At 41.3% G+C, this 13,966-nt stretch overlaps 1 protein-coding gene across 10 annotated transcripts in view; it reads right to left on the bottom strand.

Moving 5' to 3' along the window:
* The window catches only part of YTHDC1 (YTH N6-methyladenosine RNA binding protein C1), a 140,656-nt gene extending 127,212 nt beyond the window's left edge, over nucleotides 1-13,444 (bottom strand). For 3 of the 10 annotated variants that reach the window (XM_085636521.1, XM_085636524.1, XM_085636526.1), the window contains exons 1-4: nucleotides 13,065-13,342; nucleotides 8,322-8,423; nucleotides 7,501-7,835; nucleotides 6,956-7,283 (exon numbers count right to left, since the gene is read on the bottom strand). In XM_085636521.1, coding sequence (XP_085492647.1) covers nucleotides 6,956-7,283; nucleotides 7,501-7,835; nucleotides 8,322-8,423; nucleotides 13,065-13,092 — 793 coding nt within the window. In that variant the 5' untranslated portion in view covers nucleotides 13,093-13,342. Of the gene's footprint in view, nucleotides 1-6,955; nucleotides 7,284-7,500; nucleotides 7,836-8,321; nucleotides 8,424-11,432; nucleotides 11,502-13,064 lie in introns of all 10 variants that reach the window. The other 7 variants (XM_085636518.1, XM_085636522.1, XM_085636520.1 and 4 more) reach the window with 6 other exon arrangements.
* Between the last annotated feature and the right edge of the window lie 522 nt (nucleotides 13,445-13,966).

Below are 13,966 nucleotides of genomic sequence, written 5' to 3'. Positions count from 1 at the left end.
AGTGGTCTGGATTCAGTGAGCGTGGGGGCAGGGTTAAATGTGCGGCATGTTAACAATTTACAATAAGGCGGGAACCTCTCCTTTAGCAATCTAGCAATGGAACCAGTATAGCGTGAAAACGCGATGAAAGGAAGTTTACAATGGAGAGACATTGACCTTTACTTTGTCTCTGCTTTTATGGACGGGGTCGCATTTGGGGGCACTTAGCAAACGCCAATACTTTAAACACCTGGCAGGCTTACAGAAAATGAAGCCTTGAAAGATTATTGCGTGCGCTGTTAATATAGATTTTTTTTAAATTGCATCGTTTTCCTGCTGTTAAACAAATCAAGCTAAAGTCGAATAAAGGAAACGCCACATAATGCAGAAGGCAGAAAGTATCTTCGTAATCTAGGCAATGCTATGTGTGCAGCGTATTTCACACTGTTAACTGAGATGTGGGCCTCTCTTGGCGTCTGAAACATTGCACTGTCCACATTTTTGCCCAAGATGAGATCTTCTTTACCAATACCCTCCCCCATAGTCTTTTTTTGCTTTTTCCTTATTCCGTTACCTCCCCCTCGGCTCCACGGCTTCTAGCTTAATTAGTGCCCACAGTTTATCTTTCAATCTTGCCAGTGCTGCAGAGGAAATGCCTCACGTCCGTGTCAATTTTTATAGCCGTAATCCTGTCCAAAAACGGGGTTTTCTCCACATTTAGGGCTCATTTCTGTTGGCCTGTACCTTTATTTGGTTGCATTTCTCGTCTCCTGTACCTACTGTAAACAGCCCTCACCATGCACAGTTCTCTAGCAGTTTGTGCTAAATTAGCAAAGCCATTGTAATGAAGCAGTAGGGAAGGCCTAATTTATGCGGCAGGGAAGGTCTAAATTACGCAGCAGGGTTGACTAAATTATGTGGCCACAAAAAATGAGAATTATGTAGCATAATGCAGCAAATTTTCGTTGATAGTATTACTTCATTATTTTGACATCTGTACACCTTAACACTGTATAAATGTTTTGCCTCATTACTTTAAGTTTAAGACCCAAATACAGCAATAGCAATGTAAAAGAGACCAGTCACTACTACTGATGGGCTTTTCACTGTGTGGCAGGACATGTTACCCCCTTTTTAGTAACTTGATCTGTTTGAGCTAGTATCAACATTTTTTGTTGTTAAAATATGCAGTTTAGGCAGGATGTGTTGAATTATATGGCACATTATGTGGAAAACTCCTCAGATGTAGAATCTCATAATTAGAGTGGCTCTGTATATATTAATCACACGGGAGCTGTCACCAGTGGGGGACCATATTTCATTTGCAACGAGATTAAATGGCAAAACTTGCATAAGCGCGCTCAATATAAAGCAGAAATTATCAAAATATAAATTTGTATAAATTATATAAATCATGTTCCAACCTCAGAATTTTATGCAGCCGCTATAGTGACGCATTTTTGTTGCACAGTTACGTCAGCAGTAAAAACGAGCCCATACCAGATCTAAGGAAAAGTGGCTCTTCCGCCTGTGTGAATATTCGTCCTATGTAGACATAAAGGTTTGTTTTTCTTTCCCTACATGATTTGCCAATGGGCGTTTTCCTATGTGCCTGTCTTTGTGACTTCTTTATGCATGTGCCCATTTTCAAATATCCAAGTTAGTATCATCCCTTGGACCCTCTTAATGCTCAGCTTCTGAAATAAAGAAACTGATTGCACAAGTTGCTGCAACGTTAAAACCGTTTCTTTCACCAGGCTTCCCAATGCTCGTATATCAGCTTCCTGCAACAGAATTATAGGATTTGCCAGAAGATAACGCACACATTTCGGTGGGCAGTGGGGAGCTGGGGACACTGGAAAGAGAGAGACAGTGGCAGAGAACTTGGATTTTAAAGAAAAAACTGAGTACTTTACAAATCTCAGTGAGACAAATTTGCACATCTGTTGCGGATCTACACTCCTTCATGTTAGGGAAGCTTACTCTGCTGGTGCCATTACTAACCAGTACTGTGCACAAGAGAACCCTGAACTGCTACTGCCAGTGTTGCATGTGCTCTTTGTGTGGTTGAAGAATGTGGAGATGTAGCAGTGAGTGCACAAAAATATAATCACACCACACCTGCCCAGGAGTGTAAAAGCAGAGATCGATGTAACTGCCCATTACTTTCTCTTGTGCATTCGTACTTGTGGATACTGCTTCAGTGAACTAAAAACCTCTGCTATGTGATTTTTGTTGCCCCATGAACAGTTCATAAACTCTGCCGAGAAGTGGTTATTCCCATCCACACATTTATCAGAGCATGATTTGAAACTGGACAGCTATGAGTTGGCCCTAGGACTGAGAACACCCTTTTGCCCTACAGGTTCATATTCCGGCACATTCTATGCCAAAAACGCTCCAAGAAATGTAGTCAATTACCAGCCTGCACTCTGCCTTTAGGTACTATTTCTCTAAATTCGAAAATTTGTCACATGCATACTGGTTACTAATTGAGTGCAGTGCACAATGACACATCTGCACACATGCTGTACATCCAGCCCGTACAACAGTTGAATTTAAGGGTGTATGACCATGCACTGCACAATTGGACTTGCATTTGAAGTATACTTTCCACAGTATATTGCACTGATTCCCGTGCAGGTTCACTCCGTGCAGACCCACCTCACTGATTTATGGAATAGGTGGGGCAAGCAGATATTTTCCCAGGACAAGTAGATTTGTGTAACATTTTGTCCATTGGCCAAGTAGATTTTTGTAAAATTTCCACACCCCTGAGGTCCTCACATGAGGTATAGTGCACCCTGCCTAATGGGTGATTTAACTATGCCTCATGCACTGCTGGGTAGGCATGGCACACAGGACTTTTGTGCCATGTCAACTCCACTTTTAGAAGCATCAAAACATGCATGCTGCAATGGCAGTGGTGCACGTTTGTGGTGAGGTCTCTGTGGGTGGCACAATACATGCTGCAGCCCTCAGAGGCCTTTCTCTGGCTACCATGCCCTTGGTACTAAAGGTACCCCCTTACAAAGGACATACAGGTGGGCCAAATGTGTGCCAATTGTGGTAACAATTGTATAGTTTAGGGAAAACAGGCCCTGGGAAGCAGATTGGCAGGGACCAAGGGCACACTCAGTCGATGTGCATCAGAAATCGGACAAAAAGCGTGGGGATGGGTGGGTTACTGCAACAGAAACCCTCTTTCCTACACCTCCCACTTATCTCAACCTTTTGCAGCAATCGCCATGGACGCTGAGAAGGCGTTTGACCAAGTCAATTGGACTTTCATCTTTCATACCCTCAAATGGTTGGGATTTGGGACAAAAATTATCACTCTAGATCTCACTTCTTAACACATCCCCACAAGCAGCCATTTTTGAAAATGGCCTCAACTCTTCATGCTTTACTTTGGGTAGAGCTGTTTGACAGGATGTCCCTTTTCACCATTTCTTTTTAATTTGGCTTAAGAACCTTTATCTAAAATATGGCAGAACAAAGATGTTCACGGAGTTACTTACAACAGTCAACAGCGTAAACTAGCAGTGTATGCTGAGGTCTTATTACTCACAACCTCAATCGTGACTTTTTTAAACTATGTTACCTCATACACTTCGGTACCCAGTTATAAACTGAACAATGATAAATGCAAAATATTACCCTTGACTAAATTTACTTTTGAACAGGGCTTTTTTGCATCCAACTTTGTGTGGAGCTCTCAGCATATTAAATACCTTGGCTTGTAGTTCACTCAATCTATTAAAACTTCCATATCAGTGAGCATAGAAAATCATATCCATAAATTGACTGCATTAACTAGTAGATGGCACCCTTTATACCCCTCTTGGTGTGGCCACCTTGATACTACTAAGATGATGCTAATACCCGTTATTCTATATACTACCTCTAATAGACCATTAACTACATAGCTTAAATCCTTTAAAAAAAATGATTACATACTTTGACTTCTTTGAAACAATAAAATACCTAATATGTTGGTGCTAACATTAACATGCCCTAAATCGGAGGGTGGTGTAAACGTCCTTGATTTTTTCAAATACCATAAGGCTTTTTTATTAAGACAACCTGCTTACTAGTTTTCTGACTCTTCAACCAATTATCCTTTTTAGGTTGATATTGAAAGAAACTTTCACCGTTCTGTTAAAAAATGTGTCATCCACTCGCAAACCACAAACCCTTTCCACTCCTATTCTTAAATACTCTTGTAAGGTAGAACCTATACCATCCTATCCTCCCTACTGATCTTCACACCTTTCTCAGCTCTACCATTTGACATAATAGGTTCATACAAATTAATAATACGCCCATCTACTGGAAATCTTAAGAGGATAAACGGCCGAATTTGGTCAATCAGCTCTTTGATCAAAATCTTTGCCCTCTCACTTTCTTTGCAACATAAATTTCCAATTTTACAAAACGCCATCTATTGCTTTCGCTCAATTTCAATAATGCCCTCAATCTGCTTAAACCCTCTGCTAACCACCTACATGCTATTCTAACTACGGCTCCTAAAGCTTCTACTATTTAGGACCATTTCCATTCCATTGCTACTGATTTGAGACAAAACAAGCAGAGGTATATTGGAAACAAGATTTAAGAAACATTGGATCAGTCCTCTTTTGGAAAGAAATGTGGGCAAAACTTTAAAAATCCTCTACAGTAGCAAATACCACACACACACACACGTCTGTATATACAACAGACTCCTCCTATCTCTGTGATTTAGCACAAGCTTTACCTAGACCCTTGGGACATGCTTGATAGTTTCCTCAGAACGGGCAGTTTTAAAACACTTACACTTCACATGCCCAGTTTTTCATGATTTCTAGCTACAGGTTTAGAATCACTCTACAGTATCGATCTCTATTACCAATATTCTCTTAGGAAGTTTATCTGATGATTTGGTCACAAACATTTGATTTAGGAATATTACATTTACTACTAATAGTTGCGTTTCAACAAAAGAAACTAACGATCTTACCAAATTATCTTTACAAGCATGGTGGTATGCAGTTTGTCATAACTATAGACTAGATACCACCTACATACATCCTTCACCACTTGCTTTGAGACATTTAACTTTGTGGTCCCAAACACCATTTTTTTTAGCAGACCAAGCAAAATTGACTTTTGCACGCACACCTGACCAAGAGGTTCTTAAACCTCCTTGGCTTCCCTTTTGCTGACATCGCTGCCTTATTTTGCGTAGTTATGCTTTTTTACACTGTCCTAAAAATTTTTATGTAAGCAACAGACTCTAAACCTTGAATACCCCCCTTCCTCCACGAACACTATTATCTTTCATCGTTTCAATTGTATGCTTACTTTAGATTGTAATGCATCTACTTGTGTTTTAACTCATCCTTACTAAATGTACTTTTAAACTTAAAAAAATATATAACACTACTGAAACAATGCAATTGTCCCAAGTAGTACTGTAATTGCATAAGGAATGGGTGTAAAATAAATCCAGAGAGGAAGTCAGCACTTTGGGTTTATAGAATAAACCCATTACCGCATAATGAACAACCTCAACACAGATGGGGACAAGAGAGGTGGAAAGAGGGACCAGACCCGCAAATGTTAAGAACTTTGCACAGAAAAGAAGTAGTACAAGAGTTGTCAAGACTGTGCAAATGTACTCAAGTCTTGAGCAAAAGGGAAAAAATAATAGGTTGATCATGACCACCTATGAAAACATTTTAAACCATAAGTCAGAGGCATGGACGTCATTTCGGAGTAGACAGTGGTTGTAACTCGGACCTCTAACTTCCTCCCTGCTACTCATAGCACTTCCTTTGCGACCCCTGGCCTTGGAGGGGACAAAACAGTCACCCCTTCGGAGGCCAGGGGTCACAAAGGAAGTAGCAGAGAGCAAGCTAGAGGTCACAGTTGCGACCCAGATTACTCCCATATGTCCATGCAAATAAGGTGCAGAATATGATGAGCAAGAGTGTAACTTATTAACTGCTGCTCACAGCCCCGAAACACACTCAACTCTCATATTGACAAAATACATTTTGACTACTTCCATGGGTAAAAGATGGAGACAGCTTTACAAGTAAGGAGAAGGGAGTGCCCTCTAATACTACTACAACACAATCAAGCCTCCTCACCTGGTTAGAAAAGGGGCTAGTCTACAATCTCGAGCTCAAGAAGACTTGACCAATCACCATGATGAGTGGTCTCAATCTTTTCTATACTATGCATAGTAGTGCCCTTTTGCAAGTAGTTTAAGCTATTTTTATTCCACTGAAGCTGTTGAGGGTTGAGTATTCTTCCGCTTTGGATACCGAACCTCAGACCTCCCTTAAGTAGTGGTAATAGTGTGCCTCTTTCTTCAGAAGCAGGTGGTGATCATCCTTCATAGTTCTACTTATAAAAGAATCCAGATCAAAAGTATACAGAAGCACTATTAATGCTAACATTACACAGTGCCTCTTCGAACTTGACTTTTTCCCCTACAAGTGAACCCTTAGCAAAGCCGACGAGGAATGATACAAATTAACTTTTCTAAAACAAGAACTCAGACCCAGCCCGAGTTTAGTTAATCTTGAAAGTGATTTCTCAGTCACTGACAGAAAAGAAAAAAAAGTGCTTCGGACCTGTATTATGTGATTAAGAATTACACATGCTTCCTATTGTGACCTGGCATCAGCTAATCAAGGTATTATGATACCTAATTGCAAAGAGCATAGCAGTTTTTTTAGTGTGAAGCCACCTTCTACCGGGAGATGGACAAGTACTATAGATCAATTTACTTTTTAATGAGTAACAGTTTTCTTAAGACCGCTCATCAATCGTCTGTCAACTAAAATTAAACACCAATTATAAAATAAATACATTTCGGTTATGGAGTAGTTTCCTCTATTTCTACATTGATGACTGTGCAGAGCATCATTAACATTATATTACTAAGATCTACAAAGTACTAGTTCAGTGAAAAACTACTTACCAGAAAGATCTGACCCAGAGCCAGACCGAACTGAATCCCCATCTGTAAAAGATCCAGAATCTGAGTCAGAATCTGTCGCTTCACTTCTGGTATCATAGTCGTTCCCCTCCCTCTGCTCTCTCTCTTGCACATATTGGGCCTCTTCACCATCATCTTCATCCCCATTTTCGTCTTCCAATCCTTCATTCTCATTATTGCTACCCGGATCTTCATCAGATGATCCACTGCTACCAGAATCTAGGTCTGAACCATAATCCTCTGAATCTCCCGCTTTGGAGGAATGGCTTGACCGGCTTGCCCTTCTCTCCATATCCTGCCTGTTCTGCGGCTGCGTTAAGAGAAAGTGAACAGAAAACGAAAAACCACTCAATATCCACTCGACGTAAAGAAGGCATGCAAGTAACAAGGCACTTAGCATGCTTCTAAATTAACGTCAACTGTCTTTTCAAAGCTATGCCATTTTATGGTGCTATCATTTTTTGTGCATTCTGACGCTCCATGAGCGGTATCTTACTTAAAATAGTGGTAATGCATAATTCTGTCACCTCAGATGATCCATCTGGAGTGATGGACTTGGTCCTTCTATCTGCTTCTCGTTTCCTTGAGCCACTCTTGTCGGGATGACTTTTATAAGGTTCCCTGGACCCAGTATTTGCAACACGGCTCTTCCTGTCTCTATCAGGATGCTTACTCCTTTCAGGCCGATGAAACTCATCACGTTTATATTCAACTACATGTTTCCCTTTGGTACTGGAGCTTCGCCTACCACTGTTGCTAGCCGACGAACTGACCGACCTCTGGGGTGGCTGCCTTGAGTGTGCAGAGGGCCTCTGCCTCTTTATTTCTGTTGATTCTGATCGGTCGCTTTTTCTTTTGGCTCCTAGAGAAACAAAAGTGGCTATGAGCTTTCTGTTGCACATTACATAGTAAGAGTAAATATTTATGCCATCAGGTCCATGTCATTTTTTCTAAATGTTAACATTTTCCTACCCACCTACCTGACTGCCTCAAATACGGACATAGACAATTTAACATCACAGCTGAAAAAGATTTACACACCTTTAATTACTTCAGAAAAAAAATAGTAAATATATCCTTCCCCATTTTAGGGTCTTTTAAATAGTGAAAAATAAAGAGTTTTCATTGACTTATTGAAGTATGAGCATGTGAAACTCAAGATTAAATAGATTTTCGAAGCATGCTGCCACCAAGCAATCGTGCCTTCCAAAAATATATTGTGCTAACTCAGGAGGAAAACTAAATAGCTCTGTATGCTTTGCAATGCATGGGGCAGCATTCACGGGCAAGACAGACATTTCTATGAATATTTACAACTTCTTGTGACAACTCAAAAGCAAACTTTCACCTTTTTTCTCATTTACATCCTGTTCACTTTCCGGGTTGTACAACTCATCATCATGATCAGGAGCTTCAGTCAAAATGTCATCCAAGACATTATGTTCACCATCTGCAATTACACAAAACATTAACAAAGTAATTTCTTTGGATAAATAAGTGCCATTTTATATGTAAAATGTTATCATTCTGTAGTTTAAATGTTTAACCACTTAGCTATGCTCTCCGAGTGCCATATGCATACAGGAGGTTTACCAATACGATTAAATGATTAGGTCAAAATAGTCAATATGATAAAACAGAAAACATCCAAGATGGAAATATTGTAAAGATATCTGAGAATATTTTAGGAGTGTGCAAAAGGGGAATGAGCAATGTTTTCTAAGCAGAAAGCACGTTCTGCAAAACTGCCCCACTAACATGGATAGTGCACATAACTAAAAACATCTGAGACTTAACTTAACAGAACGAGATGTCTAGGTGTGAAGAAATTTAAATCGCAGATTTAGAAGGGCAAAGAGTAATAAACACTGTCCCTAGAAAGACCACAGATCTGCTACTATCCCTGGCCTAGCACGAAGATAGAGGAGTTATCAGATGGGATGGACCTACCTGTGCCCCAAACTATAGTGTTGAAATGGACAGACTTATTTACTCACCCAGCATTACATCACTCCATCTCTCGAAATACCCGAAAACATACAATATGTTTTATGTACATCAAAATTAAACACTTGTGCAAATACACCCAAACTTAAAGGTCTGAAAAGAAAAAAATTTGAATTGAGAATGTCCTATTAGATGTACGAAGAGTAAAGTGGCCTCTACAGCAATAAGTGTTCATTAGGGAAAGTGTGTTGATCTGACCAGAAAGCAGCAAATATGTTTAATCTATTTCAAAAAGTTTTTGCTGGACTGCGTGTCAGCAAGTAGACAGACACGCTAGAGAACAAAGAAATCACCATGCTACCATCAGGATGGATACACACCCTACAAAAGAGCATCGGAGTAGTGGAAGGGAGGAGAACAGGACCGGATAGATTCCCAATAATGGGGATGAGGTGAAAGCTGAAAGAGAAGGTAAAAACGAAAACGGAACCATTAAAGGGGGAAGAAACAACGCGACAGGAAGGTCGAAGGGAAAAAGCAGTAAGCAAGAGTTCTCCTCTTGATACCGTCATCACATAATATTTATCCCGCAAAAAACATAAAATCCGGAATGAGAACATCAGCAAAACCTCAAAAGTACTGATTTTGATGAGACACTGATGGTCATAAACAGGGAGTGGCGTGTTTCCTTAAATGACAGCTCTGGAGGGCATACGATTATTTTTGGAATACAGGTCTCTTAACCAAAAGCATGGGGAGAACAAAGGTAATAGATAAGGTGTAGGGTGAAGTCCCTCACATCGAGTAAAGCATCACTTCAACAGTTCTGCCATACCTAAATTAACAAAGTTTAAAAACTGTTCTGCCATCAATAGTTTAAGCGCACGAGTGAAAGATCACCAACAAAAGCGATCAAACTAGCATTAATATTAGATTTAATTCATCACAACCCAATTCTAACATTTTAACTTAAATATCTGCATTTTACACTCAAGGTACCAGTTGTGTCACGTGAGGTTTCTTTCTCAACGTGAAAAAAAACAGTTTTCAATGTATATTCGATAGCACACCAATAAGAACACTAGCAGTGATAAGAAAAGAACGAATAGATTTTCCATAAGTACAAAAACAACGTATTCTGGCAAAACTCTGTGCTATAGAATCAGCGAGAAAAAAATAGTTAATGATCAATAACAGAGTGTTTAGGGCATGCCATTGCACACGTTGGTGAATAGTCCTCATCCCAATCAAAGTAGACAAATTGTCTCAACGAAATATATTGACAACGTGCAGTCAATGTCAGGACTATTTTATGGGAGTAGTGATATTGCTAAAGGTTGGCACTCGTGGCAGAGCAGGCACCAGGTAAAGGTTAAACGTTCAAATTACAGAATTTCAACATAAGCAAAAAGTCAGAACGTAGTACATTCGTATCTAAATCTTAATTTTAATATGCATATCAACTTAATTTAAAACCACGTTTTAATTCCCTTTGTATAGATCCCAATCTATATCAAACTTAGATGTAAACATATATATAGACACATATTCAGGATCCACGGCTCCTCCACCCCAGAACGCAATGTAGGACATTCTTTTGCCACTGATTCAGAAACACTACTCCACACACTTCTCTCCCCGGCTCTAAAAGAGGCGACTGTTTTGGCAAATCTCAATGAACGCGATTCCTCCACAGGGAAATAAAAGTTCTAGGCAGAGTGAATAGGTGGTCTTGCTTTGTGTTTTTTTCATTTTTACTGCTAGCATATTTACTTTGGGTAAATGCGGACCCAGTGGCTATTTTAAGATGTTCTTATATGAATATGAGCCGTTTGAAAGTGGTGCAGCAAAGTTTGTACATGATATGATCATCGTTGGTAGCCATGGGATAAGCATGTGGCCAGCCAAAAGAAGTACTGCATACATGACATGGCAAACAAAACCTAATATGTGGTATGAATACATTAATCTTTCTTGGTGTGTTTGCAAAAAGCATTTTAATGCACCTTGATTATGCCGCTGTGGACACAGGCTGAGATTTAGAGTGGCATAGGGGCACATGCAAGTGGTGTACTGCCTAGTGAAGAAGCACGAATGAGCCACGGATAAGTAAGTAAACTATAGTTTCCATGGACTATAGTTTATGAAAAGCAGAAGAAATCCACTGGTGTATTCTTGTGAGGCAAAGTGGCATGGCAATCAATAACAGATGGGTGTAATCCACACACATATCAACTACAACACAGTGAGGTGAAAGCTCCCAGATTTCATGCGCGGGTTATATAGCACTGATGATGGGGGGGTGGTACCTTTAAGAATCCTGCAAGTAGGGGCTGGGGGAGGGTCGTGGTTTCAATGAATATAAATTGAGATCTTTCCAAAGGGAGAAAAGAAAGCCAGTGCATTATTTCCCTGAATATATAAAATATGGCCTAAGTGTCGAGAAGTGCCTTATTGCCGTCGTTATCAAAGGTCGCTGAGATACCAAGAAATGCCAGAAGGCAGATGTTACCTTCCTTTACGAAGCGAAGAGCGTCATCCAGCACCTGCAAGGCCATCCGCATCTCTGTCGGTAACCTGACTGATATGAGCAGAGAAGGTTTTGTGGGTTAGTCTGACTTTGTAGCTGGAATGAAGCATTTTTTTGCAATAATGTTAGAAATTATGACTACTTTGGTGACTGGTCTCTAGATAGGAAGATTGTAATGATCTAACGGGGTTTAAAAGGTGGTTCATGACAACATGAGTTCGTGTATTCTCTTTGCTGTGCGTTGAAATGGGAAGTGTTGCGACAGCAAACAGATTTGCATGAGTTGTGGCATAACCAGCTATGGTCACCGAAAGAGTTTATAAATAGGGGCTACTCAGGAAAAAGATGCAACAAGGGATACATGTGTGAGGAGAAACAGTTTACGGCACAATAAAATCATACACGGTACGCTCTAACGAAAAAGTGAATCATGTGCCCACCAACAATTTCGCCAAGAAATCTACCCCGCCTCTTGCCCCAAATACATGATGAATAAAACCCTTCAACTGGTAAACACTGAGGCGGCCTAGTCAAACGGGCTTCGCGGGATAAGTGTTTCAATTATGATCCAATATTTCAATGTTTTCAGTAATGAAAACCGGGATACGGGCTACTAATCAAACCCCTTTCCAGAAACAGAATATTGGGAACAGTCTTGGTTAGAAAATTTCCTGTTCAGAGCAAAGGTCGTACTCACCAGAGGAGACGCATCTAGTTACCCATCTCCTTGCTGAAAAGTGCATTTGAGAATAAGGTATAGAAAATGGTATTACTCCGGACTTTTTGCTGCCTGTGACTTACATTATAGACGTTGTGCAATATTTTAGTTCGAATTATGGGGGGGGATTAGTTGTGAAAAACTATAACCAGACTATGTTCTAGTCACTCACCAGTAGCACAACAAAGGCCGTATTTAAAAGTAAAATCTAAACCAAAGAAAAAAATGAGAATAGATACAATACAAGTGCGCTGCAACGACCCTGGGGGAGGTTGCTAGCCAGCAAAAGTTAATTACGAACAAAAACACTTGGAATGCACCTGTGTCTAATGAATCCCAGGGGACAAAATCTGCACAAAGGAATCGTGTTTTCTTCGCATCCTCTGGCCGCGCCACCTTTATTATAAACAAGGTGATGGAGGAAGGGTGCGGTGACAGTGACAGCTCAACACTTGAGCAGATGGTTTGGAGGCATAAAACATTCCTCCTAACCAGCCCTAATTTGGAGTGTGCGGCTGTCCTTGGACTACTTCACCCTCCACAGGACATTTCTCCCATGGAATACAACGGCATAACCCTCCCTATTATGCTCCACCATCATTTATTTCTAGCACATCACCTTCCAAAACTGCTCGATCTCAGCTCCCTAGGAGACTAACACGGTCTAGACGTATAGGTCCATATAAGCGTGCTATGACGACCAGCTGCTAAGGAAGGGCATACCCGAGACATTAAGTGAGGCTGCCAGGGCGCAGTGATGGCGGCCCAGGCATGGATGCTGTGGCCAGAGGCTGCAGTGCAATGGCACAATGCAGCGGTGAAAGGGACCACACTTTGAGGGATAGGGATAGTCAAAGTCATATGCCCATATAGGATATCCGAGAACCCCCTCTCACCCTTCTCTTCCCTGCTGTCGTCGGCCATCCTCTCCCGGCCTCCCCCACGCTCCCTACGCCTCTCCCGGCCGCCGCTCGCAGAAGTAAAGGGTTCGCCCCCGCGCTTCCGGACGCGGGTTTCTCGCTCCCCTGCCGTGGCGGCGCTCGGGCGGTGCCGCGCCGGAGAAGAGGTGGGCGAGGCGCGCGCTCGGAGGCTACGGGGTGGTCGGTCCCTCGTCTCGGTCTCACAGACACGGTAGCGTGGCAGCTGCTGCTCATGAAGTGTGAGTTCCTAAGATGGCGGCGCGTGCCCCCTCTGGTTCTTTATCTCTTCTGCACAGCGCCACCTTCCCGGCATGCAGCGCGATGGTGTTTTTCTTCTGTTTGGTATCGCCTTCCGCTCTTTTCCTCTAGAAGGTTGTACTTTTACTTCAACTCCTCCCCATATTTTTTATTCGTCACACAAATTACAATGCGACTCTCCAAGGCAGCTCAGCTCCCTGGCATCCTCGAATCGCCATATGGAGCGTCAGTGACAGTGAAACATGGCCAACAAAACAAAGATGCCACAGTTTCCACCTGCGCACATCACTGTATTGTAAATTCCTAGGCTCTACTGTGTCAGATTCATAAGTGTTGCGCTGAACGGGCATTGGTCATGCTGTATCCTGGCCTTTTTCTTTCTTTTTTTTTTTACTTTACAGCATGTCTCGGCAGGTACAATAAGCATTGGTGAAGCCTATAGGTCTTGCCTATGCGAGCGTTATTGGCTTTGGCATTGTGTTTTAGCCATGTTTTTATCTATTTTATTTTATTTAATGATATCTTATATAGCGCGAACATTACCTGAAGGTGTCAGAGCGCTTTACAAAAGAACCAGTTGCGTTACATAAGGACTTTGGATTATATGAGTTACATAAGCG

This window comes from Triturus cristatus, chromosome 2_1 (genome assembly GCF_964204655.1).
Source record: "Triturus cristatus chromosome 2_1, aTriCri1.1, whole genome shotgun sequence".
NCBI classification, from domain to species: Eukaryota; Metazoa; Chordata; class Amphibia; order Caudata; family Salamandridae; genus Triturus; species Triturus cristatus.
This window is presented reverse-complemented; position numbering and strand designations above follow the sequence as displayed.